This window comes from Hippocampus guttulatus, chromosome 18, assembly GCF_054856545.1.
Source record: "Hippocampus guttulatus isolate MCC_2025c chromosome 18, RoL_Hgut_1.0, whole genome shotgun sequence".
In the NCBI taxonomy this organism is placed as follows: Eukaryota; Metazoa; Chordata; class Actinopteri; order Syngnathiformes; family Syngnathidae; genus Hippocampus; species Hippocampus guttulatus.
In genome coordinates, this window is record NC_141278.1 from 3200002 (window position 1) to 3226267 (window position 26266).

At 53.8% G+C, this 26266-nt stretch overlaps 3 protein-coding genes and 1 long non-coding RNA gene across 7 annotated transcripts; all 4 read left to right on the forward strand.

The window, feature by feature from the left end:
* The first annotated feature begins 304 nt into the window (after window positions 1-304).
* On the forward strand, window positions 305-6386 carry atf6b (activating transcription factor 6 beta). The gene is made up of 16 exons (XM_086136135.1): window positions 305-625; window positions 1690-1766; window positions 1903-1984; window positions 2298-2389; window positions 2479-2647; window positions 2739-2870; window positions 3204-3325; window positions 3464-3643; window positions 3719-3804; window positions 4095-4274; window positions 4349-4462; window positions 4754-4844; window positions 4923-4990; window positions 5073-5172; window positions 5250-5334; window positions 5889-6386. The coding sequence occupies exons 1-16, from the start codon at window positions 550-552 to the stop codon at window positions 6125-6127; spliced, it is 1893 nt and encodes a 630-aa protein (XP_085992261.1). The 5' UTR covers window positions 305-549; the 3' UTR covers window positions 6128-6386.
* On the forward strand, window positions 6340-10694 carry cenpa (histone H3-like centromeric protein A). Of its 4 annotated transcripts, none has more exons than XM_086136141.1 (5): window positions 6340-6430; window positions 7640-7794; window positions 7866-7978; window positions 8047-8121; window positions 10155-10694. In XM_086136141.1, exons 2-5 carry the CDS (start codon window positions 7665-7667, stop codon window positions 10563-10565), a joined length of 729 nt encoding a protein of 242 aa, XP_085992267.1. In that variant the 5' UTR covers window positions 6340-6430; window positions 7640-7664; the 3' UTR covers window positions 10566-10694. The 4 variants fall into 4 exon arrangements, with proteins under 4 accessions (XP_085992267.1, XP_085992266.1, XP_085992268.1 ...); XM_086136140.1 differs by lacking the exon at window positions 6340-6430 and adding an exon at window positions 6447-7094; XM_086136142.1 differs by lacking the exons at window positions 6340-6430; window positions 10155-10694 and adding exons at window positions 6457-7094; window positions 8429-8870.
* Window positions 10695-11226: 532 nt separating this feature from the next.
* ints3 (integrator complex subunit 3) lies at window positions 11227-19001 on the forward strand. The gene is made up of 30 exons (XM_086137378.1): window positions 11227-11371; window positions 11955-12375; window positions 12579-12662; window positions 13310-13393; window positions 13484-13597; window positions 13666-13750; window positions 13827-13893; window positions 13964-14105; window positions 14190-14319; window positions 14393-14490; window positions 14589-14780; window positions 14840-14927; window positions 15009-15088; window positions 15193-15284; window positions 15364-15470; window positions 15544-15660; window positions 15740-15869; window positions 15950-16004; window positions 16071-16174; window positions 16253-16417; window positions 16657-16810; window positions 16878-16946; window positions 17004-17079; window positions 17156-17269; window positions 17396-17444; window positions 17529-17696; window positions 17919-18019; window positions 18084-18156; window positions 18545-18704; window positions 18770-19001. The coding sequence occupies exons 2-30, from the start codon at window positions 12292-12294 to the stop codon at window positions 18845-18847; spliced, it is 3060 nt and encodes a 1019-aa protein (XP_085993504.1). The 5' UTR covers window positions 11227-11371; window positions 11955-12291; the 3' UTR covers window positions 18848-19001.
* A 1062-nt stretch (window positions 19002-20063) lies between these two features.
* LOC147190646 (uncharacterized) lies at window positions 20064-23241 on the forward strand. Its single transcript, XR_015103798.1, has 4 exons — window positions 20064-20485; window positions 20556-20666; window positions 21856-22078; window positions 23167-23241. It is a non-coding gene; the product is annotated as an uncharacterized LOC147190646 (long non-coding RNA).
* Window positions 23242-26266: the final 3025 nt, after the last annotated feature.

Consider the following 26266-nt stretch of genomic DNA (forward strand, 5'->3'; position numbering starts at 1 on the left):
CGTGATGCTTGGGTAAATTCTTGGTTGTGTCTCTTTATGTCTGATTTCTTCATTTTTTTCTTGTTTGTTTTCACGGGATGTTGTGGTAGGAAGAGCACGTTTCAAGCACGCGACGGGATTTTGGTCGAACCTCATTGGCTGAGCGGAGTGTCAGTTCAAGGTGTCGTAAATGTGAACGCTGTCCGTGCCTTCTTCCCGTCGATCAAAAGCGATGGCTTCCTGCTGCCTGACGTCACCACGGCTTGCACGCAAAAGCCGCTGGCGTCATTGGCGGCTCGGCCTGTCAATCACTGCGATCTCGGTTAATGAGCGCTGGATGGGCGGAGCTTCCCGTGGAGGACATTTCCTCGTCGCTTTCGCCTCGGCGAGTGTCGAAGCAAATTCGGGCCAGTTGAGCGTCGCGTCGCGTCGCGTCGCGTCGCGTCGCGTCAGGATGAGAAGGTCGCAAAAGGTCGAGACGTGCTGAGATGAAAGAGCCGTGGCGCGCCCGCAACAAAGGGACAACACGCCTGAAATAATTCCCAACAAACTGCTGCTCCCGCTGGCGCGATGAGTCTGGACATGCTGTGCGACTCGGACGTCGGGCGATTCTTTGCCGACAATCTGCTCACCAGCGAAGATTGGGGTGAGTCGTTAGGCGCTCGGCGTTCGACGCGATTCCACATCGGACATTGGACACCTCCCTTCCGACCATTGTCACTTTTGTCTTTTTATTCCCCCCGCCCCCATACATACACCCGCGCGCACACTTTTCCTCCCTTCCGGCGACGTCAAACATCACGTTTCATTCTTTTTGACGTCGTCACACTTGTTTTTTTTTTTTTTTTGCACGCTGCTTTTACCGTGACGTCACGGATGCGTTGCACGCGGCCTTGTGCTTCAAACCCGGATATGACCACTTGATTAGGTACCCGGAGCGGCACGCTCGGAGCCGTCGCTTCCGCTTGGAGCCGAGCGAAGCGAAACACACCGACGCGTTTGTCTCTTATCGAGTTGTCGACAAGGAACTTGACCGTGTGTGACGACCAAGACCGTGACTATGACGACGACGATGATGATAATGATGAATGCTACAGAACTAACAAAGCGAGAAATATTATTGCTCGGTTCTCCCGCTGTGACTTGAGAAATCACGCCAAGAGCGTTGAAACGCGACATTCCAGGGAAGTTTGCGGCCCAGTCAGCATCACTGTGTTCATAAAATCCTCAGAATTAAAAAAAACGAGTAATTTCAAAGACTGAAAGATGAAAACAGTCGAGGCGGGGGGGGGGGGGGGCAAGGCAGTCTACAGAAGTGCAGTTCAAAAACCATGACCAGCTGGCGCATTCAAGTTTGCCAGTCGTTCTGTTTGTACAAAACAAAAACTCGATTCAGTGGACTTCTGTGATTCGTTGGAGATGGCAACTGAACCGGTGCTTGAATAGCCGAACTTCACAAAGAATTGAATTTATTTATTTACTTTTTGGGGAACCCTCCAAAATTCTTCAGTAAATGGAAGTTTAATGCCAAGAATTGTTTTCCACCGACTATGCTCAGAATCGTTTATCTAGTTTCCTCAGAGCTTGCTGATGAGCCGATTGTTTGAATCGGGTGTGTTGCGGCACGGTGAGATTGGACACAGGACAGCGGACCGGAGCGAAATGTGTGTTTTGTTTTTTTTTTTCTCTCTTAAAACGTGTGTGTTTCAGATGCGTGTTTGTATCGCTGCGACGGCGTGGAGGATGACGACAAACAACTGGGCCTGGCCTCCGAGTATGACACTTTGGTACGTTGACAGCGCCGCTTGACCTGCCTCAGATCTGGAGGCCGCTCTCGTGTGGAGTCAGGACACAAACACGCACTGCACGAGACCTCCTGTCTTTCTAACCCCCCCCCCCCCCCCCCCCCATCACCCCTGCCAGTTGGACGACGATCTGGCCCAGCCGCTGGATGGCGAAGCCTCCTCGTGTCCATGGCGATGCATGCCCGACGACAGGCCGGCAGGTGAGCAAACGTCTTACCGCGACTTTGCAATGTCAACCAAACACGCAAACTTTGCTGGCAGGTGGCGTCAGCGCGCAAAGCGACGTCCAAAGCATCTCAGCTGAGCCGATGGAGCTTTGTACATTTTTTTTCCCACATTGGGATGCGTGTCACGGTTGTCATGGCGATGCCCGTTTGACCGTTGTCGCGACAGTGCGAATTTGAGTGCCTGGGTTGTCACGGCAACAGCAATTTCACGCTGCGCTTTTGAATGGCAGCGGACGTCCCGCTCTCCTCGGTAGCCATGACAACGCAGGTTTGCACGTGCGCGCAGTGTTGCAGGTGAAAGCCGAGCCGGCGTCTCCCGTGTGGTCGCCCGAGGCCGAGCGGTCGGCGGCGGCAGGGGCGGCTCCTCCTGATCCCGCGGTGGGTCCGACGACGCGCCGCGAGCCATTTTTCGGCCTTCCGCCGCTTTCTGTCGGTCTCACTGCCGTGTTTTTTTTCCCGTCTCGCAGGTTCCCGTGAAAGGCGAGAACCCCCCGACGCCTCCCTACGCATTTGGAGACGTGATGTCCCCCCCGCCAGATCCCGCCGAGCTCGCCGCGGCCACGACGGCCATGTTGACGCCCGGCGTGGCGCCGCGGCTTCCCACCGTGGTGACGTCCATCCAAACGCAGGCGACAGGTGCACTTGATGATGTCATCCAGTCAACTATTCTTGTGTTGTAAAAAGGCGGCCTCGTTTGACGCCGCGGAACCCGCTTGTGCGTTCTCAGTGGTCCCGGCGCTGAAGACGAGCACCCTGGCCGCCAAACCGCCCCTCCAGCCACGGCCCTTGTGCCTGGCCGCCGTGCCCGCCAAGGCCCTGCTCCTGCGTGGCCTTCCCGCCATGGAGCCGGCGCGACCCGGTGAGGTGATTGCCAGCAAGTGGCAAAACGACACAAACCAAATTGATGGAAAACAAACGCGTCATCTTCTATCAGAGAAAGATGCCGATGGCAGCATCGCCAAACAAAGCAAAGCGCCAGGCAAAAAGTTGAGCGGCGTGCTCATGAAAAACGGGCAGAACTCTGCTCAAACTAACTTTGGTAAACTCCTCCCCGCGCACGCGCGGACAATGAGAGCGCTACTGCCAACTATTGGAGCGAATGTGCAATTGCAGTTTCTTCTCATCGTGCCTCAAAGAGGCGCCGCACCGCTCGCCCGGATTGCGCTTTGTGACGTGCGGACGATGTTTGCAGTGGTGTGCCTGGCGTCGGCCCCTGCCGTGGTCAAGATGGAGCACGCCGTCTCGCCCGCCGCCACCAAGCCCATCGTCCCGGCCAGCGCCACGTTGGCCGGCAACGGCCCCAACGACGTCGACGTGAGTTGGATCAAATAATCCTCCGCATGGGGAAATTTGGAGTTGACGACAGCAAGAGGGGGGGGGGGGGGATTGCCTCCAAATCTCAGAATGGCATCTTTGGGAATGCTGAAGTTTCCGGTGTGGGTGGTGTCGCAGATGAAAGTTCTGAAGCGGCAGCAGAGGATGATCAAGAACCGCGAGTCCGCCTGTCAGTCGCGCAAGAAGAAGAAGGAGTACGTGCACAACTTGGAGCTCCAGCTGAAGGAGGCTCAGCAGGAGAACCAAAGACTCCGTCGCGAGAATCAGGAGCTCCGCCAAAGGCTGGAGGCTGGCCGGGTGCGCCGTCGCCGCCGCCTGCTCTTTGCCTTTCAATCCGGCAAGGCGTGACGCAACTTCCCTATCCATTTGTAGCAGGGTGGCGAGTCTCCCGGGGGTAAACGAGCCGTGTGCGTCATGGCCGTCTTTCTCTTTGTGACCTTCAGCTTGGGACCGGTCAGGTAACGCCACCGAACAGGGGACGAAAAGCACGTCGGGAGGCAATGCGGCGGTGGGGCGGTCAGAGTATCAAAAGATGGAGCCAGTCCAGCTGGACTTTTAGTGACAAATTTGCGCCTTTCAAAACACGCCACGCGACAGATTACAATTGAAATACTGGAGAATCTTGGATTGGGCAACGCAAGAGCCTGCGTTAGCCAACAAGAGAAGCGGGGCTTGCTGTTTTTTTTTTATTTTTATTTTTTTCTAGTCGCTAGGTGCGCCGTCACCTCAAAATTTGTCCCGCCCGCAGCATCTTGGACAGGAAGTTGACGGCAGGCTTTGGCGACGGCGCCAGATCCTTGACGGGTCGGCGGCTCCTGGAGATGGAAACGACAGAGCAGGTGGCGCGGCGCCAGGAAGTCCCCGCCGGCGTCGCGCCGGACGACGGCGGAGAGCTGGAAACGTTTGCGGCGGAATCTTTACCGTTCAGGTGACGACCCTTCCGCCCCTCAGCTCTTGACCTGTGACCCCCGCCGCTCATTCAACGTTGACCTTCCGGCGCAGGAACGCCAGTTCGGCCTTTGGCGCGGCCAAGGAGGAGAGCAACCTGCTGCGCCGCCTGGAAGGATACTTTAGCCACGCCCACTGCCCGCAGTTCAACCGCTCGGAGTCGCTCAGGTCAGCCACATCGCTTGACGCCTATTGCCTTGGTGACTCGCCAGACGCACATTTGTTCAGGGTGGACTCAAAATGCAGTCGATGCGATTGGGCAATCTTGGTGGCAACTCCAAACGTTGGCTACAAAATGTGCGCCCCCCTTTGGTCTGAATCTTTTTGTACACCCAAAAAACACAGCTTGAAAAAGGAGAAACAACAACCAAAAAAAGATTTTTTTCCTCAAATGGGGTCTGCGTAATTTCTATGGCGCCTGCCTTTGGTTAAACGTTCTTTGCGGGGGTAAATTTGCAGGCTGGCGGCAGAACTTCGCGGCTGGGCTCAGCGCCATCAGATCAACCACAAGAAGTCAGGCGGGAAAGTCAAGAAGGCCAAGATGGCTCAGGTGGGTTAGCTCCTCTTGCTGGACCACCGGCAGCCGTCCACGCGACCTCTGAGAGCATCGTGTGCGTCTGTCCAACAGCGGGCCCAGCTGAGGAAGGCCAACGTGTCGCGATACCTGCCCATCCAGACTCACCGCTCCATTGAAAGGTGCGAAAGCAAGCAGAGCCCATACCGGCTCCTTTCTTCCCATTTGCTCGGCTGACTCTTGTGCCCGCAAACACTCTCGCAGTCAGCTGCAGCTGCTTCCCGGGCCCGAGTTGACCTACGGCGACTTCCTGGACTCGATCGACCGGCGCGAGGACACCTTCTACGTGGTGTCTTTCAGACGGGTGGGTGGCTGACCCGGCCGGCTCGCTGCCCCGGATGCTCCCTTGCCCGCTTTTTCACGCTTGTCACATGGCCGCAGGACCACCTGCTGCTGCCCGCCATCAGTCACAACAAGACGCGCCGGCCCAAGATGTCGCTCGTCATGCCTGCCATGTCGGTCAGCGGTAAGCGCCAAACCTCTTGCCCCAAAAAGTGCAAACATCTGCGCTTCCGTCCCGAACGTCGCGGCTGACGAGATATGCGGCAGTCGATGGAGACATTGACAACTAATTGGAATCAAACTCATATCAAGCACTGCTTTTGGTGACCTTGTTGAACTTGGAACTGCCCAAATCCTCTCGCAGCCTCTCAACATTAAATCTTGTCCAATTTCTGTCGTCCACGGAAGCACGCCGCTCAACAGATTGACTCTTTTTTTTGGGGGGGGGGGTGTCAGAGATGCAGTCAACTTTTAATTATATGTTACCCCCCCCCCCCCTTTGGCTAAAAAGTGAAGACGTTTTTTAAATCGGGGACGCATAAAAGCCGACTGCAATTCAAATTTGCTGTTGACCAGTGTATTGGGTTTTCCTGACTGAAATGGAATTGGAATCTCCTAAAATGACCCCCCCCCCCCATCTTCAAAATATTCTTGAATCTCTTTGACAATCTAACTTGTTGTCGAATGTCATCTTAGACGTGCTATCATTCCCGCTGTTTGCTTTGCCCCGGCCACTAGAGAGCCTGTACAACGCGTCGCATGGCTACGAACTCATGATGCAGGTGGACTGCGAGGTGATGAACACGCGCACTGTCCCCATCAAGTCGTCGTCTGTGCCCCCGTCGCGACGGGATCCGCCGCCGACGTCCCCGCCGCACGCTGCCGCCTCCAACCACTCGGCCCTGCGAGGGCGCCACCAGCATCAACCGCCGCGTCCCCGCGCCGAATACCTCCTCAGTCAGTCCGAGGGCGTCTGAAGCACGCAAACGGAGGACGCTTGGTGTCCCCCCCATGAAGGCATGCTGATGGGGGGCGGGGGGGGGGCGGGGTTTCTACTTGTATTTAATGTTTGTACATAGTGATATGTAAATATTTATTTTATTTTATTATTTTTTTTGCATTTGGTCTTTGGCGATAAAAGTTGTTTTCATGTGTTTTTGACGTCCTTAAAGGGCCTTGTCCGCTCGTCACTTCCCGTTTACTCGTTCGGTCGAATTAAAGCTTGAGCGCCCTCTACTGGCGGCCTGGAGTCTCTCTTTGGACCGGGAAGTACAGTCCAGGTACAGTTTTGTTACTTTCCTCCATCCCCCTAACAGGAAACCTTCGAGGTCCAGACCCAATCAAAACTCGCCAGTTGCTATGAAGTTCCCACAAGCCGGTAGCGTGTCCCTTTTGGGGGGACAAGGTTGTGTTCGCGTTTCAATGGCTACAGTGCGCTGGTTAGTCAAGTGTTTGGCACACACTGTACTTGGTTGTTGAATTTGACCCCTTTGCCCGCGCGGTACGTCACAAGATTATGACACGAAAGTGGTGGTTTTCTCTTGGGGGCGGTGTCATTTCCTTTGCCCACCGCCCGGTCCTGTGTCGCAGGTAGAAATTACGAGCGCGCCCGGATGCTTAGTCCCGCCTCCTAACTTTCGCTGCTGAACGCTGATTGGCCGAAGGCTGAGCGATGCGACATTTGAATTTGGACTGGCTTTCCACTCGATTTGGCTAACATTTAAAGTTGTTTTTTGCCAATCTGCTCGGACTTGGCAACTTCTCGGCGCACGTCCTGGTAAGTTCAAGAACCGCGGCGAGTCCACGAAACGAACGACACGAGTTCAAAGAATGACAACGGCTCGTTGAAAGAATGCAAAGCTGACGGTATCCTGCTCGAAGTTCCTTTGGGCCGAGCACCGAAAAGACCTTTCAGCGTACTCACAGAACTACATTCGACTACAGGTACTGAGAAAACTGCCCTCGTTTAACAGACCCCAACTCATACCTGTCAACTTGTACGTTTTCCTCGTATTTTATACTTTTTTTTTAATCATTTCAAATCATGTACGGCGTATTACAACTTTTATACGGGGTGGAAAAAAACAGTTGCGAACCGATCTCACAAAGACCATTTTGGCTCAAATCCAGATCGTCTCACCTGCTGGTAGCAAACGACTATGCCGTCGTCGATCTCTACTATTGTCACGGCAAACCAGCAAAAGTAATCCTCAATCGTATTTTTTTTTTTCATCGCTGCGTACGGTCGGATTGATAAAACATGATGCGCGCATGCGCCGTAGACCGTTGTACGGTTGACATGTATGCCAACCATCGGGCCACTCAGCTGACAGGGGGAAGAAAAAAATCTTACTGTACTTCCCGTTTTATTATTTTAGGACTACTTGTAACGGAGAGGCAATAATCACCCCCAAATACGTGTCACGTGTCTTGCGTGTTGTTGTCATCCATGTGTCGCGTGACCAGTGTGCGATTTGTGGTCGCGGCAGGGTTTGCGTGTTTGCAGGCGGCGTCATGCGCCACGACTCCTCGTCCAGCCGGAGGAAAGGCAGCCACCCGCGGCGCCGCCCGCCGCCGTCGCCCGCAGCTACCCCCCGCGGGCACCGCCCCCCGTCGTCGCCGCAGCCGGGCCCTTCCGGGGCCGGTGAGCCAGCCTCGCCGCCGTCCCATCCTGTCCCAACGACGGCTTGTAAAACAGTTTTTTTGTGTTTGCAGGGCGGTCGCCCAGGAGGCGAAGGTACCGCCCAGGCACCAAGGCCCTGATGGAGATCCGCAAGTACCAGAAGAGCACCGAGCTTCTCTTCAGGAAGGCGCCCTTCTCTCGCCTGGTGAGGTGTCGCCGGCTCACGAGTTAGCTTGTTGGCTTGTCGCCTCATGTGCAAAATCGACCCCACAGGTCCGTGAAGTGTGCCAGGCTTACGACAGAGGTGCCCTCCGGTGGCAAGTCTTCGCTCTGATGGCGCTTCAGGAGGTAAGCTTGCCAAAGGGGCCCAAAGGTCACACCCAGGCCGCCATCTTGGGGGTACTCGCGCAGCTGCTCAGCGCTCCAAATTCACTTCCACATCAGTTTGCTTCGGTTGAAAAAGGAGCTCAAGATGGTAATGGAACCACACAGTAGCCACATCAAAAGCATGCCACTGAATGACACTTTTTGCGCATCCGGGCCCGAGTCTTTGCTTTGAAGTGTCTTCCTGATACCGAGCTCCACCCAAACCCATGAAACAAAAAGAGTGTGCGTCGCTCGCTTGCGTGTTGACGGCGTGTTGGGATCCTTGCAGGCGGCCGAGGCCTTTTTGGTGATCTTGTTCTCCGACGCCAACCTGTGTGCCATCCATGCCAAGCGTGTCACCCTGTTTCCCCGCGACCTCCAGCTGGCCCGACGCATCCGCGGCACCCAATACACGTGAGGCGGCCAAGCGGCGGCGCGAGCCCTGGACGCTGACCGCCCAACCCAGCCCATGTCCTCGAAATGCTTCAAATTCCCAACTTTGTGTTTTCCCAATAAAGTCATGTGACAATGGGGCGGATCATTTCTTGGCCCCGCCCAGCCAGCCAACCAGGTGACTACTCAGCTTTCCATTTCAAAGGGGACATTTTGAAATGCCCCCCCCCCCCCCCCCCCAAGACGACGCTTCCCTGATGACGTCGGGTCTCGGACACGACAACTGCATCCCTGCAGCGTTAACGTCAAAGAAATAAAGGATGCGCGTCGCCATCGTTGCTGTTTGTCGGTGTGCTTTGTCCCTGTGAGGCAGTCCCATCGGCGCCTCCGCTCTCGTCAAGAGTCTCGTTGGCGACTCTAGAGTCGCCAACCACCGCGATGGGATTTTCGGTCAACTTGAGCCCTCCGCCATACAGGCTCATGGCGGCTATCGGGGGATGAGTCGCTCATTCCCAGCGCAGTGGCCGTCTTCGAGCCGGGCCACGGGCAAGGACATCTGCAAGGACATTGTTGTGCCTGCTGGGCGTCTTGGAGATGTTTTTGTGCTGGCGAGCACGTTAATGAGTTGCCGTCTCGCCACCAACGCAAATCAAGCCGCTAATTAGGCTAAAGAGTGCTCGTTGGGAGGCGCCTGCAACCAAAATGGCTCAAAAGGCTCGCCGGCGTGCGTCAGCGGGCCGGGGGGGTGACGCCCACCGTCGACCTCCTGTGGCGGATCGCCTTTAAAAAGGGTCGGCAGGCCGACGCCGGAGAACGCCGCCGCTGTGCCGAGCCGAGTCCATGACGGTAAGGAAGCTTTATCTATTCCAACGGAAACGAGCCGTCAGCCTCATCGCATCCTTGCGGGTCCTTTTTTTTCCCCTGCAAGAGCCCACATGCCTGGGTTCAACCTTGGCGCGACCCCCCCCACCAATGAACAAAGTCAAAAAAAGGAAAAGGAACCTTTGGAAAAGCACCCCGGCGTTTGGGTCGGTTGAGAAGGACCCGGGCAACGGTGCCGTTGGGCAAATGCAAGGGGAGGTGACATGCGTGATGCAGAAACCTCATGACACCTCTGAGGTCCAAAGTACTTTTGGCTCTGTTAGCGGTCTGTGTAGTCGCTTTTCATTGCTAGTGATTAGGCTTGCTTGGGGGCTCCCCGATTGCTGGCATTTTGAGAGTCCCCCCCAAATCTCTCTTTCTCTGTGTCACACGGCAGGTCGTCCAGCGAAGTCGTCCGTTTGAATCGCGGCTCTGACTGTCCGCTGTCAAAAGCAAAAACTGCCTCCGGGTCGCCGTCGTCAACGGAAACGGGTCTTCCGCTGCCGACAAAGACTTGACCCCAAATGAAATGAGCCCATTTTGGCTTCAGCGTTTGCGTCTTGTTGGTTTTGAAGCTGCGAGCCCCAATCGTTCAAAAGATAGCAATTGGAGTCTTGAAAAGGTTCCCTGTGGGTGCAGTCGGTACTTGCGCCGATCAAGTTCCAGATGTTTGACTTGCAATTCAAATGTCTGAGCCTGTGCCTGTATTTGCCTGCTCCGTTGTGTGGGCTGTGGTCCTGATGTGCGCGCTTGCATTTCAGATGAAGGCGCTTACGTCTGCGGGCAGCTCCCAGCTGGCCCTCCTCTCCCTTACGCTTCTGCTGCCGGTCCCCCGCAGCGTGACGCCGCACCCTGGGCCTGAGCCTGAGCCTGAGCCTCCCTCCGTGGGGCTCTTGCGGCTGCCCTCGCCGTCCTTCCGGCTCTCCACCTCCCTGGAGCTCGCTTCTTCTTCCTCCTCCCTCTCCTCAGAGGTATGGGGGGCCTGGCTGGGAGAAGAGGCGGAGCTCCAGAGGCGGGCGAGAGAAAACGCCAACCAGGGCGGCGACGGCGGCGGCCCACCCGGTGAGGCCCTCACCTCCATCCTGGGCGGCCTACAGAGCGTCAGCCGAGAGAAAGGCGGCTTTGGCTTTCGTTTTGGCAGGAACTCCCGGACCCGAGGGCGCGGGCCCTGATGCTACCCAATCGCACCGGGGGCCACCACCGGGTCTCTCTTCTCCGCTATTAAATGCATGAAACGTCCTCTTGTGCGTCACTGAATAAAGCTGTCGTTGGGAATCTGGTTTACAGCCCGATACCACAAAGACTGGATGTGTGTTCTTCTCTCATAAGGCAGCAGACACCGTCCGTCGTGGTTCATGGAGGGAGCCTTGATGTTATCGAAAAAGTCACATATCTTGCCTCAAATCTATCCTGTTTGGATCAATTCATTCGGAGGAGAAACGGTGAAGGACTGACAACTGGGGCCTTGACGAGAGGTGATTGCAATAGAACAGAATTCTTTCAAATTGAGCAGCGCGATCCTGGAATAAGTTGCCAAGACACATTCGAGACTGTGATAACTTTCCACTTTTGCCCTCCAAAAACAACTGAAACATTGGCTAAAGGTACACCTGACATGCACCCACGCAAGCACCGTCTCCAGACTCCCCTTCCAGTGGGGTTCTGGCCATCCAATTTGTCGTTCCAAGTGATTTGTCTGACCTGCTCTTTGCGTGCGTAGGCGCCGCGTTGATGTGAACGCTGAAAATGTTCTCAAATCTGGAGGCAGCACTTTTATTGTGAAGGTTGGCAGCGCTTCCGGCTTGCACGGCTCGTTGCCGTTGGATCCTGCTGCCGGCGCGCGCACGAGTATCGGGGGCGAGCAAATGACGTCACTTCGACGCGTCGCCGAGGAGCTTTGTTTTCACATCTTTTATTCAGCTTTTGTTTTGCCTCCGGTGGGAACGTCAAGCGGAGCGCGCGACCGACGTCAGAGGAGGTAAACATTCACCCGCGCGCCACACAAACGCGACGTAACACGATAATCGTCGCTCAAACTTTATTGCCTAAACAGCTCTGACACACATTTGCACGCTCAACGGATTTTGTCCGATAGAGAGGAAGAGCTACTTTATTGTAATGTGCCACGACTCAGCGACGTATAGAGGTTCAACCTATTTTTCAACTTGGTTGAACACACGAACACACACGCGCACGCAGGAACATAATCCAGCATGATATGTATGGGAAGTACTGTTGGCGTTGTAATGTGTGTCTACCTGATCAGCTAATTAGCAAGCTTTGCAGAAGCCTAATAACGATCCCGATCATTTGAATTGGGTGTGCTGGTGACTCTGACTTTTTTCCGCTTAAACAAGTGTCTTTTGGCTCTCCAACAACACATGTCCAGTGCTCGTCACCTCCTCAGCTCACACACTACCCCACACTACAACATGGCCTTGGTTTTGTGTACAAACTCCAATCATACGTCTTTTCTTGCCGTACGTTGTTGCTGCCATGTTAATGCTCTTATGAAATATGATTTAAAAAGAGAATATTTATTTGCTTCGCCGTATCACAAGGAATTTCTTGAAGTGGACGTCAAGGTTTCCAGCCCAAATCGTTGATTGGCTGCGGCTCGGCCAGAAGGACACCCCCCACCGCCCCCTCCTGGCCTGATTGGGCGATATTCGCGTCACTCCGACGCGTCGGGACAGTGATTGGCGGCAAGGCCGGAAGTAATGTCCGTTCTCTTCCTGAAGTGGAACAGTGGCACGGAGCGGGACAGGAGGAAAGCTCCTCGAGTGGAAGTGTGACAAAATCAAAAACAAAACAAAACAACCTTTGCGCCACTTCCACGCGCGCTCTTCCGGCGCCTGCGTTTTCGGCGTGGAAGGCGAAGTGAAGCGGCCGCCGCAGATGGAAGCTGTATCGGCCAAGAACAAGGCGCAGGGCCGCCTGCTGGTGTCCACGCAGCTGGACGCCAAAGACGAACTGGAGGAGGTAAACCCGCCGCCGACGGCTCGCTCGAGGTTCGCTCTCCTCGCCTCACAGTGCCCCGCGGGCTCATTAGCATAGCCACTCCCTAGCTTAGCCCGCGACTCTGTACCTTTTCACTGGGACCCGGTAGACAATCGCACAAGTTCAATCGGAACTGCGCATGCGACGCCTGCTCACTTTTTGTTTGTGTGGGTGTGTGTGTGCAGAAACTGGAGCGTTGCGTCGGAGTGGTTCACTCGATGACCAATGGCCTTTCAGAGAGAGAAGCCAACGACGCTCTGACCGCCTGTGTAAGTTCATGACGTCATCAGCTGCAAAACACACACACGAGGCAGGCAGGCAGACAGGGAGGCCGACTCCATCTCATTTGTTCTTTGCAAGCTCCTCACTGCTCGCTCCTCCCACCGCCGAGGAGAGCAACAGAGCAGCCAGGACTAACAGATGCTTAGAAATGGCTCGCTCGCTCGTTCCTCGATGATGTCACCCCATTGCCGTCAAAGATGTGTCTTGAGTGCAAAGCGGCCTTTCAAAAAGACAGACGAGAACGACATCTTGTGTAGTATTGCCAAATTGTTGGGGAGGGTTTCGTTTCGTCAACAAACCAGACCAATTTCCAGTCGACAGTACAATACAATACATCCTGATATAAATAGTGCTTTCACAACAGCTGCAGCTGTAACAAAGCGCTTAACAAAACAGTTAACATTAAGTAAAATAATAAACACAATACATAACATAAAACACAGAGTCGTGCAATCCGAACCACTTTTCCCAGAGGAGAGAATCAAAGTTCAGAAACACAAACTGATTTTTTTGCGGGACTTCCTCGGCATATGGGGGCCGGCGTTTCGCGAAGCATCGAGGAGCCCGCAACTCTGACGTGAAGGCAATTGAAATGCAATCGCAGCCGACTGGTGGCAGTGTTGTTGTTGTCCAGGCGTGTAAAGGCCAGCAGCAGCACGAGGAGGTTTGCCTTGGACTCTTCGCTTTGCTTCTCGCCGAGCCAGCTCAGGCCCAGAGGGTAACAATGCACGCACCCACGCATTGCCGTCATGTGTGACATCACCACGACAACTCTTGGGCGTGTGTGTGTGGCGGTGTGCACGCGCAGTGTTACAGGGACCTGACTCTGGTGAACAGAGATGGAATGAATGTGGTCCTGGTGAAGATCAACCAGATCTTAATGGAAAAGTTCCTCAAGCTCCAGGACGTCCCCAGAAAGCAGGTAAATACGCACATGCGCGTGTGTGTCCAGGAGGAGGTTGGTGCTGAAATGTGTGTGCGGGCATACAGCTGGTGTGGTTGGTGCGAGAGCTGGTGAAAAGTGGTGTGATGGCAGCTGATGGCGTTGTCATGACTTTGCTCAAGCAGATTGCAGGTCGGACACACACGCACACACACACGCACTCGCACACGCACACGCACAGAAGGCTCACGTCACTGCGTGCATGCAGGCGGAGATGTGTCCACAAAGAACTTGTGGTTGGCTGAGAGCGTCCTGGACATCCTGCAGGAGCAGAAGTATGACACGCATGCAAATGAGCCCAATTCCAAAGCATCTTGTCAAGTGTGTGCGTGCGCGCGTGCGCAGGGAGTGGCTTTTGAAGAGCGGGATGCTGATCGCCATGTCGGTGTACACGTACCTGCGCCTCATCGTGGACCACGGCGCCCCCAACCTGCTTCCTCTGCGCCAGAAGGAAGTGGACTTCTGCATCGGGATGCTGCGGGAGAAGGTGAGGAGCGCGGCGGCGGCGCGGCGTGGCGTGGCGACAACAAGGCTCGCCTCCTTCAAGCCCCCGCCCCTCCGCTTTGCACAGTTCTTGGAGTGCGTGATCATCGGCCGAGATTTGGTGCGCCTGCTGCAGAACGTGGCCCGGATCCCCGAGATGGATCTTCTTTGGAGAGACCTGCTCCACAACCCTCAGGTCCTCAGTCCGCAGTTCACCGGTAAGACCGCCGCGCTGTCCGCGCTCGTCTCCGTGGCAACGCTCTGGAGCACGCGTGTGTGTGTACGCGTCAGGTGTTTTGCAGCTGCTCACGGCACGGACTTCCAGAAAGTTCCTGGCGTGTCGTCTGACCCCCGACATGGAGACCAAGCTCCTGTTCATGACCTCCAGGGTAAGCGGCGACTTCCCGCGGCGGCGAGGTGAGGCCGCCGCAGCCGGGTTCCCCGTGCGCCTGGCCGCACCCCCTCCCTCTCTCTTCCGTGCGCGCAGGTGCGCTTCGGGCAGCAGAAGCGCTACCAGGACTGGTTCCAGCGGCAGTACTTGTCCATGGCCGAGAGCCAGTCGCTGCGCTGCGACCTGATCCGCTACATCTGCGGCGTGGTCCACCCGTCCAACGAGGTCCTCAGCTCCGACATCCTGCCGCGCTGGGCCATCATCGGCTGGCTGCTCACCACCTGCACGGTAAGCGCCCCGAGCGGCCGTAAGCCTTCCGCCTTCTCACCCAAAATGCCTTTGTGCAGTCGAACGTGGCCGCCTCCAACGCCAAGCTGGCGCTCTTCTACGATTGGCTCTTCTTCAACCCGGACAAGGACAGCATCATGAACATAGGTGACACGCTCGCTCGCTCGCACGCACGTCAACTCAACTTGCTCGATGACTCGTAACAAAAGCGCGTGCGGCGTGACGCAGAGCCGGCCATCTTGGTGATGCATCATTCCATGAAGCCCCACCCCGCCATCACGGCCACGCTCCTTGACTTCATGTGTCGGGTGAGACTCCGCCTCCTCCTCGTGTCGGTTTGCCGCCGCGAACGTCCCGGAATGACCCGGCCGGCTCCCGGCTTCCTCCTCCGTGTCCTTCCTCCCCCCCTCAGATCATCCCGCACTTCTTCCCTCCGTTGGAAGTTCAGGTCCGTCAGGGCGTCTTCAACTCGCTCACGTTCATCATGGAGAAGCGAGTGCTGGCGTAAGACGCACGCGCGCACGCACGCGCGCACGCAATTCCTTGTGTGTGTGTGGGGGTTAAAGGTCATGTGCTCCTGCAGCCACTTGGCGCCGCTGTTTGACAATCCAAAATTGGACAGAGAACTTCGCTCCATGCTCAGGGAAAGATTTCCAGAGTTTTGCAGCGCCCCCTCGCCGCCCATGGAAGGTGCGCCCACGCACGCACGCACGCACGCACGCCCGCACTCGGAATGCCGCACAAACTGTGTGTGTGTGTGTAGTGAAAATGGAGGAGATGGCGTCCATGGAGATGGAACACATGATGGACAAGGAGGAAGGTTGCTACGACAACACAGAAGCAGCCTTCAGTGATGATGAGGAGGAGGTCAACAGCAAAGGTCATCATCTCCATCGTCTTCCCAATGATTCGATTCGTAATTTATATTAGCTAGTGTGTGTGTGTGTGCGCGCGCGCAGGAAAGAAGCGGGAGTTCAGATTTCATCCAATCAGAGAGGCTGTGGTGGAAGAGCCCGCTGACATCACACCCTGGCTTGACCAATTGGAGGACACCATGAAGGACAAGGTCGTCCAGCTGCAGAAGTCAAGGTCAGAGGTCGACACGGACGCCCAAGTTGTGACTTTCGGTCCATTGCTCAGAATCGGTCAATTGTGCCAATTGCTCCCAGTGACACGGAGACGCAGTGTGAAGTCATGCAGGACATCGTGGACCTCATCCTGGAGGTCTGCACGCACGCACGCACGCGCGCGCACGCACAGGTTTAAACCACAGGCCCGCGCATGTTGCAGGAGGACTTTGACACGGAGCAGATGTCGGCCTTAGCGTCGTGTCTGGCGGAGATCTTCAAAGAACATTTCCGAGGAGACGTCCTCCCCGAAGACATCACTGACGAGTAAGAGCGGCCGCCGTCGTCGCCGCGTGTGCGCGCACGCGCTCAGCGTGCTCCTCATCAGCTGCGCGCGTGCCTCAGATCGCTGGAGGAGTCGGTGTGCAAGGCGGTGTGTCTGGTCTTCCGGAACCTGGTGACCATGCAGGAGGACAACAGCGGCTTCGCCGTTCTTCTGGAAATGCTGGCGGAACTTTACCAGAAGCAGCCCAAGATCGGTTACCACTTGCTCTACTACCTCAAAGCCAGGTGACGCCTTGACGCCCGCCGCCGCGACTGCCAAATGACAGCCGACGAATCGCGTGGCCGCACTCGCTTGCTGACAAACAAAAGCAAAATCTGCGGCCGGAACTTTGCCAGCGATCGGACTTGGGCATCGAGTGCAGCCGAATTGAAGCAACCGGAACCGGGCGCTGACGCCAGCCGTTTTCCTCTGGCGTGTGCGTGTCCAAATGTGCAATTGTGTGTGTGTGTGTGTGTGCGCTCAGCAAAGCGGCCAACGGCAAGATGATGCTGTACGAGTCGTTCGCGCAGGCCACGGCGCTCGGAGACCTTCACACGTGTCTGATGATGGACATGAAGGCGTGTCAGGAGGACGACGTGCGCTTGCTCTGCTACCTGACGCCCTCCATCTACTCGGAGGTACGTGCGCGCGCTCTTTTTTTTGGGGGGGGGGGGGCAGCCGACTCTGAGCTCTGCCGGGTTCCAGTTTCCAGATGAGACGTTGAGGAGCGGGGAGCTGCTCAACATGATTGTGGCCGTCATCGATTCCACTCAGGTGGGTGAGAGGACGCGGCGGGCCGCTTCGCCGGGCGCTAACGTGGCGTGCGTGCAGTTGCAGGAGCTGATGTGTCACGTGATGATGGGGAACCTGGTCATGTTCCGCAAAGACTCCGTTCTCAATATCCTGAGTGAGCGCACGCGCACGCTTGACGCAAACGGCAGGGGGCGCTCTCTTAACACTTCTTTTTCCTCGCCCCTGGGCAGTCCAGTCTCTGGACTGGGAGACGTTTGAGCAGTACAGCACGTGGCAGCTGTTCCTGGCGCACAGCATCCCTCTGGAGACCATCATCCCCATCCTGCAGCACCTCAAGTACAAAGGTAGCCTCCTCGGCAACCTGACCGTCACTCCGACGGCAGCCAGCGCGAGCGCGCGCTCGTCTTGGCCGGATGTCGCTCCCGCTGATGTCGCCTTCCCCCTTTGGCGCGTTTGCCTTTTTCGTGCAGAGCACCCCGAGGCCTTGTCCTGCCTTCTGCTGCAGCTGCGGCGAGAAAAGTAACACCGCGACGGCCACCGCGCGACCGCCAAACCTCGCGGCGGCGCCTCTCTCACCCGAGCGTGCGTGCGTTTGTGCATCAGGCCCAGCGAGGAGATGGTGAAGATGGTCCTGAGCAGGCCTTGCCACAGCGAGGACCAGTTCACCACCAGCCTCCTGCGCCACTGGGCGTCCAAGCACGACGACGCCCTGGCCGAGCACATCAAGGCGCAACTCATCAAGAACAACAACCAACCGCGAAAGAGGCAAAGGTGCGCTCTCCGCTCCTGGATGCGAGCCTCTCGCGCTTGGCGAGGCTCGCATCCAGCGTGCGCAAGCGGGATGCTGCCTCGAGTCCAGCAGGGGGCACACACGCAACAAAGAAAGACTTTCATCTCCAGAAGATGCTGAGGATGACGCTTCCATGACAACAAAACACTGTCCTTCTTTGCATCACAATCAGTGTGTGCGTGTGTGTGTGTGTGTGTTTGCAGTCTCCGCAGCTCGAGCAGCAAACTGGCTCAGTTGACGCTAGAGCAGATCCTGGAACATCTGGACAACCTCCGATTGAGCCTGAACAACACGAAGAACAGCTGTCAGTACAGGCGCGCGCGCGGCTCCGTTGACCCGTGCTAATTCTTGACCTTTGGTGTGCTCAGTCTTCAGCCAGACGCCCATCCTTCAGGCCCTGCAGCACGTTCAGGCCAGTTGTGATGAAGGACACAAGATGAGGTACGCGCCCGCGCCTGCACCCGCGCCCGGCTGCTCCTTTTCTGGGGAAATTTCCGGATGAACCCAAAATGCCGATGGAGTGTAGTGGGCTGGCTCGTATGACAAGGCGTCACCTAGTGGCGGGCCCCGGCGCGGTAGCGTAGCGACGGACGGACGTCCACTTGTCTCTCTAAAATGCAATAAGGAGACTTCCTGTTGGGAATTTTGTCATCCGAGAGCAAACGGTAAAAAGAAAGAAGAACCCCCACCCCCCCCCCCCCCCTTTTTTGAAAATCGAGGTCAAATTGGAGTGACCCCTAAAGGTCCGAGCGCATTTTAGGTTCATCCAGAAACGTTGACCCCGCCGCCCCAAAAGGCGCCGCTGGTGACGGGGCGACTGGCCGTGCAGGTTCAGCGACCTGTTCGCCTTGGCCGAAGAGTACGAGGACTCGCAGGCCAAACCCGTCAAGTCTCGCCGGAAGGCGGCCGCCACGTCGCCGAGGTCGCGCAAGGGCGCCGCGCCGCCCAGCAACAACAACGAGGAGGAGAGCGCCTCCAGCAGCGCCTCGGTAGGTTCGCCCGCCGCCCGCCGACGCCGCCCCGCGTTGACCTCGCCTCCCGTTTTGTGCTTCAGGAGGAGGAAGACTCCAAGCCCAAAGCGCCCAAGAGGAAGAGGAAGTGCTCTTCGGCCGTGGCCTCCGACAGCGACTGATCCACGTTTGCCCGCCATGCGCTGTGCCCCGACTTTTAATTTTTTTTATTTTTAATTTTTTTGGGGGGGTTGGGCGGGGGGACAACTCTTTGCTGTTGTTTTTAAGCTGCCCCTTCCTTTGTCGCTCCAGTAAAAGCCTTTGTATGAAGCCCGCCACATTTACTCTTCTTTTCAACACTTCCTGTTTAGTATTGTGCACTGCGAGGTGCGGGGCTGGTTTGAGATCGTGTTGATGCCCCGCCCACATCATCACTCGTGACGGGCATCATCAGCCGGACGGCCGCTTGAGCGACCGGCCGGCTGTCCGAATGGTCTCCTTGAGGCGGGCGCGCCGTGTTTAGTCGCCTCCAGACAGGAAGCGTCGGTGATTTCTGTGTGGCCGTCATGTCAGCGGCCAAGTCGGGAACGCATCCCGCAATTCTCCATCCCACCTCGCGGTCCACGTTTCTTCCTCTCCTCGCCACGTCCTCGGTCCTCCCCCGCGAACCGGAGCGGACCGCGCGCCCACCACGGGTGTCGTGACCGAGAGACCTCCCGCCCGTCCCTGCTTTCTCGCCGCTCGACGGCCAGGACCGAGAAGGTCAGTGCCAAATGTCCCCGTCGCGCCCGCCCAAGGTCACGACCCCCTACAGGTTCTGGCACGGAGCCCCGAGAGTCCCCGGGGGTGATGGGAAGGGTATGTTGTGAACAATTGTTAGGTCAGGGACACATTTGCTCTTTTCTGCAACTGCTGCCTTTCATTCTGCCTATTTTTCTTTTTTTTTGGAAACAAAATGCACATGAATTTTTGTTGTTTCTGTGTCAAATGATTCCAACTTCAGTCAATCCATGAAAGCAATTAAGTGAGCCACTCAAGAGTTAAATACGCATGATTCATATGTCCAAAAACATGTGCTCTGCGTGGGAGACAAAATCAAGTCTAATTCGGAATGTCACTTCGCCGGTGCGGCATTATTTTTCATTAACATCACTTTGACATTGTCACCTGAGTCCAAAGAGAATCACCCCCCCGCCCCCCCACTATGGTTTTAAGGCTTGAGCGTCATGTGATGGCCATCATTTTTGACATATTGAACAATTTATGCATCCATTAGCTTCATTCACGATTTAATTAGAACACCTTGTTTTCTTTTTTTGACAGGTTTGACCTCCTTATTTCCTTTGCCCGAGCTCATTACTTCCCCGAGAGGAGGCTTTGTGCACGCCACTAGCACGAACTGTGGAACTCGCCGCCTTGCCCAAATTTATATTGACTGACAAATGAAGGCAGAAGTGGGCGGCCCGGTAGTCCAGTGGTTAGCACGTCGGCTTCACAGTGCAGATGTACCGGGTTCGATTCCAGCTCCGGCCTCCCTGTGTGGAGTTTGCATGTTCTCCCCGGGCCTGCGTGGGTTTTCTCCGGGTGCTCCGGTTTCCTCCCACGTTCCAAAAACATGCGTGGCAGGTTGATTGGACGCTCTAAATTGAGTGTGGGCGTGGATGGTTGTTCGTCTCTGTGTGCCCTGCGATTGGCTGGCAACTGATTCAGGGTGTCCCCCGCCTACTGCCCGAAGACGGCTGGGATAGGCTCCAGCACCCCCCGCGACCCTAGTGAGGATCAAGCGGTTCGGAAAATGGATGGATGGATGAAGGCAGAAGGTAAACTTGATTTCCATCAGCTAAATAAACATGACCTCAGTTGGTGATCAGTGCAAATATTCTCCACAAGAGGTCAGACTGGAGCCGTTCTCATGCGTGACGGACCGCATGGCGTCGAGTGACGACTTTGTATCGTCAGCGTGATCTTGACAACTCTTCGGACAATCATGCAGATCGTAAGGTATGATTAACAAACGCATCCAATTACCGTCAAAGCGGCATCCGTTGAGCAAAATGTGCTCTCTGTATTTCTGCTTTCTCTCAAGATTTCTTCATATTTCACATGACATATCTTCACTCGTACTTATGAAAAGCCCCGGTGGAGAAAATCTATAACCTAACCAGGAAAATGGATTCGCTCGTCGTTCTGTGTGGTCTGAAATTGCCCAGAGCTATTACAAGGGAGACTGATTTTCTCGGCGCATTGAAGTGGAACATGCACTCCTTGTAGGACTTTTTGCCACATCTGAAGAGAATTATCAGCAATGGCAACGTTGCTCCGTCAGCTCAAACATCGGAGAATTCGAAACGGAGAGCTACTTCTTCGCTTGTAATTTATTCAGGTAATACGTACCAGTTTCATACGCACTCCTGAAAATAAAAACACATTTGCACAAATTAACCTTGAAATACACAATATCAATCATGATATTCCTCAAAGTGAAAACACTCTCCACGTTATGATCACAAAACAATATGTAACACGGTTTTTTTAATGAAGCTTGGCGGGTGTTCACATCTTCAAATGATCATTTTCACCATCATCTCTGCAGAAGATCACACTGTCTCGCGGCTACCAGATTGAAAACCTCTGATTTTATTCCAATGCAAGTAGTCACTATTTTAGAAGTATAATAAATTGATTGGGTGGTGGGGGTGGGAGAGAGAAATATAGTATGTTCAATTTTAAAGAAATATAAAGAAAATGTAACCTGAATGCATCATGGACACCCCACAAGGTACCAAGTGCATTTGTGTGAGTTGAATAAGAAAGTGAAAAGCAAAGTAAAGCATTTTCATATTTAATGTCATTTGAAAAAAACAGTTTATAGATAGATAGATAGAAAACAAATTCTCATTGAGATGAAACACCTGTCGGCATAATTTTTTTCCCCCCACTGCTACTCCTGTTCAGATTTCTATCAGTTAATTTATTTAACCCTTCAGTCCAAAAAGCAGCCCGGCCGGCAGCGAGCTCGTGACAACTCACTTCCTGCTTGCCTTGAACCTCATTGCTCTTGGAGGATTTATGTTTTGTGTTAAGTACGGCTGAAGCTACTCATGTTATTGCACTCCGTCGATAGCAAATACATTAACAATATCCAGTCGCTCCAAGCACACTATTAATTTACCACGACCTGTCCTTACAGGGGCCGGAGGATTGTTGGAGGCAATGAGGTGTATCTGCTTACCCCTCCCCGGGACACAGTGTCGCTACTGCTCCGATCGATGGCCATTGAGTCCGAAGGCAGGCGCAGGCAGCCGGCCGGCCAGGCGAGCATTCGGCTTCCCCCACCTCAGCTCGTTGTCGCCTTAGGCCGAAAGAGGATGGAGACCCGGGACATCAGCCCTAAAAGGGTGAAGAGGTGCAAGGTAAGAGAGGTGAAGGAGCTCCTGTTCTCGACAGGAAACACCTGCTCCCCCCCCCGCTGACGAATCGATACCAGTCTGTTCAAAAGTCAAGTGTCATTCGCTCGGACTCAGATTCCCAAATGTCCAAAAGATTAATCAATATTAGAGAACGCAAGATTTTAATAGCCGCCCACTCGAGTAACCTCTGTCCCTGAAAGTGCTAAAATAGCACAAAAACAATCATGAGTACAGTATACCCCATATACACCTTTTTTGGTTCGTAGTTCAATTTAAAAAGTGAAACTCCGAGACCGTGTGTCCCATCCCCAAATCATGCGTAAAATGAATTCCTCATTCAAAAATACACATATCCAATATGCATGACTTATATTGCCTTCATAATTCACATATTCAGAGTGCTACAAAGCCATCAACAAGGCGTCATCGTTTTTGCACAGTTGCAGCAGACACACTTTGTTCATTAGCAGCACGTTCCCTTGCTTGTCTTTTCTCCTTCAGCATGCCCACTCGAACCCGCCCCCGCCCCTTCTCCCCCTTCCACTTAGTGTGGACGCACAGACGCCGCCACACATCTTTGAGCGGTCACATGCGCCTTCAACAGTACAAACCAAACAGCAAATTGGCTCCCGATTAGGAGGATTTGGATTTACATTTTAAAGGTGCGGGTGAGCTGGAATTGGGGTCGATTCCTTCTCCTGTGACTTCACTGAGAGTTAATGTTCAAAGTGTACAACAGCGCAACGTGAAACCTTCTCACCTTGATGTTTGCTGGATATACTTGTGTGCGGGGTGGGGGGGAGGGGCTTTTGAAGAAATGTTCGTCACGGTGAAAGTCAGCCTGTAAAGACCACTGTACAGTTTGGACGATGACACATCAGACAGGCAGAAAATGGCACCTTTGATTGCTTCCATCATGAGCGATCACTCATCACACTGTTCATAAATATTAATTTTGTGTGACATTTTCCATCTTGGGTTTTGCTGACGCGTTTTTTTTTTTTCTGTTTGATGTTGGGGGGGTCACTTGATGCGCCTTTTGTCTTTCGCTGAGGATTTGGTGTGTGAAATGTTATTTGACGTGATTAAAGGCCATCGTTGAGTGGAGCTGACACTTCTAATGGGGGGCAGAAAGTGGCGGGCTGGGCCGAAGAGGGACACGAGCCTCCTAACAGCCCCCGGAACAGCTCAGAGAGACGGCCCGTCAGGAAGACCGTACTTTGTACCATTTGCGTCCAAAAAAAAATATATAATTTACAAATAAAGACACGTTGTGTCAAGTCACAGGCAGATTTGAAGTCATTTTGGCACCATATTGTCTCTCTGTCAACGTAGCTTATGAATCCCCACAATTACTTTCGCAACGGTTCCAATTTAAAGTGCTCTTCGGCTTGCATTAAGACAGAATCCAAAGTAGAATGTTGTGAACCGATGAGACGCACGCTCAATATTAACCGGCAGTTTAAGTAGAGTGCCACTCAAGTGGAGGGCGGCGGGCGCAGTTTGTTATCAAATGGTAAACCCCTCCCCTACAAAATCCACTCCCAAAACAGAAAATAATCAGCGTTATTTTGCCCGTCCGGATTTATTTCAGCCAGCTACTTCTTGTTTCATGAGTGCGACATAAAGAAACATGACACCACTGTGCCATCGTTAACTCATTCACTCCCAAAGACGTTTTTATACGTCTTTTCAGACTTGGTCCAGAATTGGCTGGTAGTGAATGAGTTAATGACAAAAGTGGGCTAAACCTTTCCGTCCTCACTTTAAGACTCAAAAGGACTTCAACGAATCGGTCCAAGAAAAGTGAAAAATACCTCCATTGGTTCCAAATCGACCAAAAACGGACACATTGTTGCAACATTTGAATGGAGTGCAGACGAATGCCCACCTCCGAAGGTCTCCTGAAAATTCGGTAGAAATAATCCATCATCTATGCTCCTGTCAAAGAGTGGAATGTGTTTTCGACTGCTGAAATATCTATTTTGATTGCGCCCTTCGCACTCCAGACGCTTTCGCCGCACTTTTAACCCCAAGTTTGTTTCGTGGTATTGCAGCGTGTGCATGTTATATATGTGTGTGTGTGTGTGTGTGTGTGTGTGATGACCTCGGTCGAATCGCCGGTTGCCATTGATTTGTTTACCTGTGCACCGCTGACAGTTTCTCATTAGGTTTCTTTTGCACAACATTTCCCGGGCAACAGACGAGTGTGTGCACCTCAAAGGCGACCATGCGTGATCAATGTAACTGATGGATGGGCCGTGGCAGTAGAATTGCGCCCAATAGCGGCTTCATGGCGCCGATGAGTAGCCGCGGCATGCCGGTTGGTGACCTTTGTGAGGGGGGAGCACGTGGGAGGCTTTTGGTTTCAGTGCGTTGGTCCGAACAGAAGTTCCCGAGTTCCACTTCTTCACTCCCAATTGTCGTCGCTATCTGTTGCCTGTAGCCAAAAAAAATGATCCTCATTGGCTGCAGTCGATTTGCCTTGAAAGACGTGAACTCTCACTTTTGAATTGATTCACACGGGATTTCCGTTGAACGCGATTTGCGATTTGAGAATGGCGTCATACTGCGACCTGTTTGCAACGTTTCGCCCCCTCCCGTGGAGCTCATCACGACGAGTAAACGATTAGAAACAACCTCTCGTGATGACGTCATAAGGAGTCGTCACGTTTCTCATCAACGTGTGCGAGGGGATAACAATGAAACGTTCATTTCAGCAGCTCACAAACTAAATAGTTGTTTGCATAGAAAGCAGGTAAAGTATGTGAATTTGTCTTCTGAAAATTCCTTTTTCTAAATGTGTCTTGAAGCAACATAGTACGGCTTTATGTTTCGTTCACGATCATGACTTTGACTGTGATGCGGTGTAAATAGGCTTTCACTATTATTGTGGAGAAGGCACTTTTCGCCCGATGTAAGATACTGGAACGGAAGATATTCATTTATTTTCATGTCATCCTATCGCCATCTATAATCTTAACGTCTAAACTCTTTGCAGCGCTGCCGCGCCATCTCCTCAAGAATCTTGAGAGGATTGCGAACTTGGCCACTAGGAGGCGGTGTTATCACTGCCCACACAGCAACCCACTCGTGCGGAAAGAGCCAATTCGGGTGTTGAGAGGATCTCCGATTTGCTACTGCACACTTGTTTTGTGTTGCGCACTAACCGCCAAGTGCACTGCCCTGCATCATTTGCCCACATTTGTGTTTGCTCCCACTCTGCAAAGTGACGCGGCAGGTCCGCATCGAATGATTCCTCAGTTTGACGTGAAGCAGACTCGGTTGAAAAGCTGATGAGACAAGTCAGTCCCTTCTCATCATGCAAGATGTCACAGTTGAGGAAGTCGGCATTTCACTAATGCGTCCCTTTTTCCGGTGTTGGGGGGGAAAAAACCGCTGCGGTATAAGAGCTTGCTATTCTTCTTCCCCGTCTGACGGGACATTGCTCATCGGTTGTGTTCGCATTGCTCCTTCTGGCCTTGTAGGACTTAAATAAAAAGATCTCGCGGAAGGGGGTGGGCTTTGATCGGCGCCTTAGATGACGGCTCCGGCACAAGGGTTTTTGTTTATGAAGACAGGGCGCAACAGCTGGCAAGCATATCTATAAATAAAGTGCTCCCCTGCACGGGGAGATTAGTGCATTTGAGCTGGTTTTTAATGGTCTCCGGGAGAGATTAAAAAGTAAGCTGATTCATAATGCGCTTCTCTTTGCGGTGAATCACTCATATACCCCAAGAGGGAAGTCGGGAGCGAGAGTGGGGGAAAATGGTCTGAGACAAGAAGTTACGTGGATAAAGAGGGGCAGCTTGTCTCTCGGTGGCTGCAGTTTTGTTAATCACGCACCGTTAGCACCCGCACGTATTCATTAAAGCACTTGCGGAGCTTTTCTAAGTTACCATCCGATTGCTTGCGCGTCTAACAAGCTAAAGAAGAAGAAGATTAAAAAAAAATAATGCGCCAGCCGTCTCACACATCATAATTTATAAAGAGGGTACGTATTTCCCTCTTGGGTCTCACCTCTATGTCGCATATTCGCCACAAAATTGAATTTTATGAAAGGAGGAGAAAAAAAAGCAATTATGTAACCGGTGTCGATCGGCCTACAGATACAGAACTGTATATCCACCCACCTGAGGCTATCTCAGCATCCTCGGCAAATATTGACACTTTTCTTATCTCTTTTGCACA

Coding starts and splice junctions, on each gene's coding strand:
- atf6b (XM_086136135.1), top strand. CDS start 550: ATGAGTCTGGACATGCTGTGCGACTCGGACGTCGGGCGATTCTTTGCC. Junction 2,871..3,203: donor CATGGAGCCGGCGCGACCCG/GTGAGGTGATTG, acceptor CGATGTTTGCAG/TGGTGTGCCTGGCGTCGGCC. Junction 4,463..4,753: donor AACCGCTCGGAGTCGCTCAG/GTCAGCCACATC, acceptor GTAAATTTGCAG/GCTGGCGGCAGAACTTCGCG.
- cenpa (XM_086136141.1), top strand. CDS start 7,665: ATGCGCCACGACTCCTCGTCCAGCCGGAGGAAAGGCAGCCACCCGCGG. Junction 7,795..7,865: donor GCCGGGCCCTTCCGGGGCCG/GTGAGCCAGCCT, acceptor TTGTGTTTGCAG/GGCGGTCGCCCAGGAGGCGA. Junction 7,979..8,046: donor AGGCGCCCTTCTCTCGCCTG/GTGAGGTGTCGC, acceptor TCGACCCCACAG/GTCCGTGAAGTGTGCCAGGC.
- ints3 (XM_086137378.1), top strand. CDS start 12,292: ATGGAAGCTGTATCGGCCAAGAACAAGGCGCAGGGCCGCCTGCTGGTG. Junction 12,376..12,578: donor CCAAAGACGAACTGGAGGAG/GTAAACCCGCCG, acceptor GTGTGTGTGCAG/AAACTGGAGCGTTGCGTCGG. Junction 16,811..16,877: donor CGCCCTCCATCTACTCGGAG/GTACGTGCGCGC, acceptor GCCGGGTTCCAG/TTTCCAGATGAGACGTTGAG.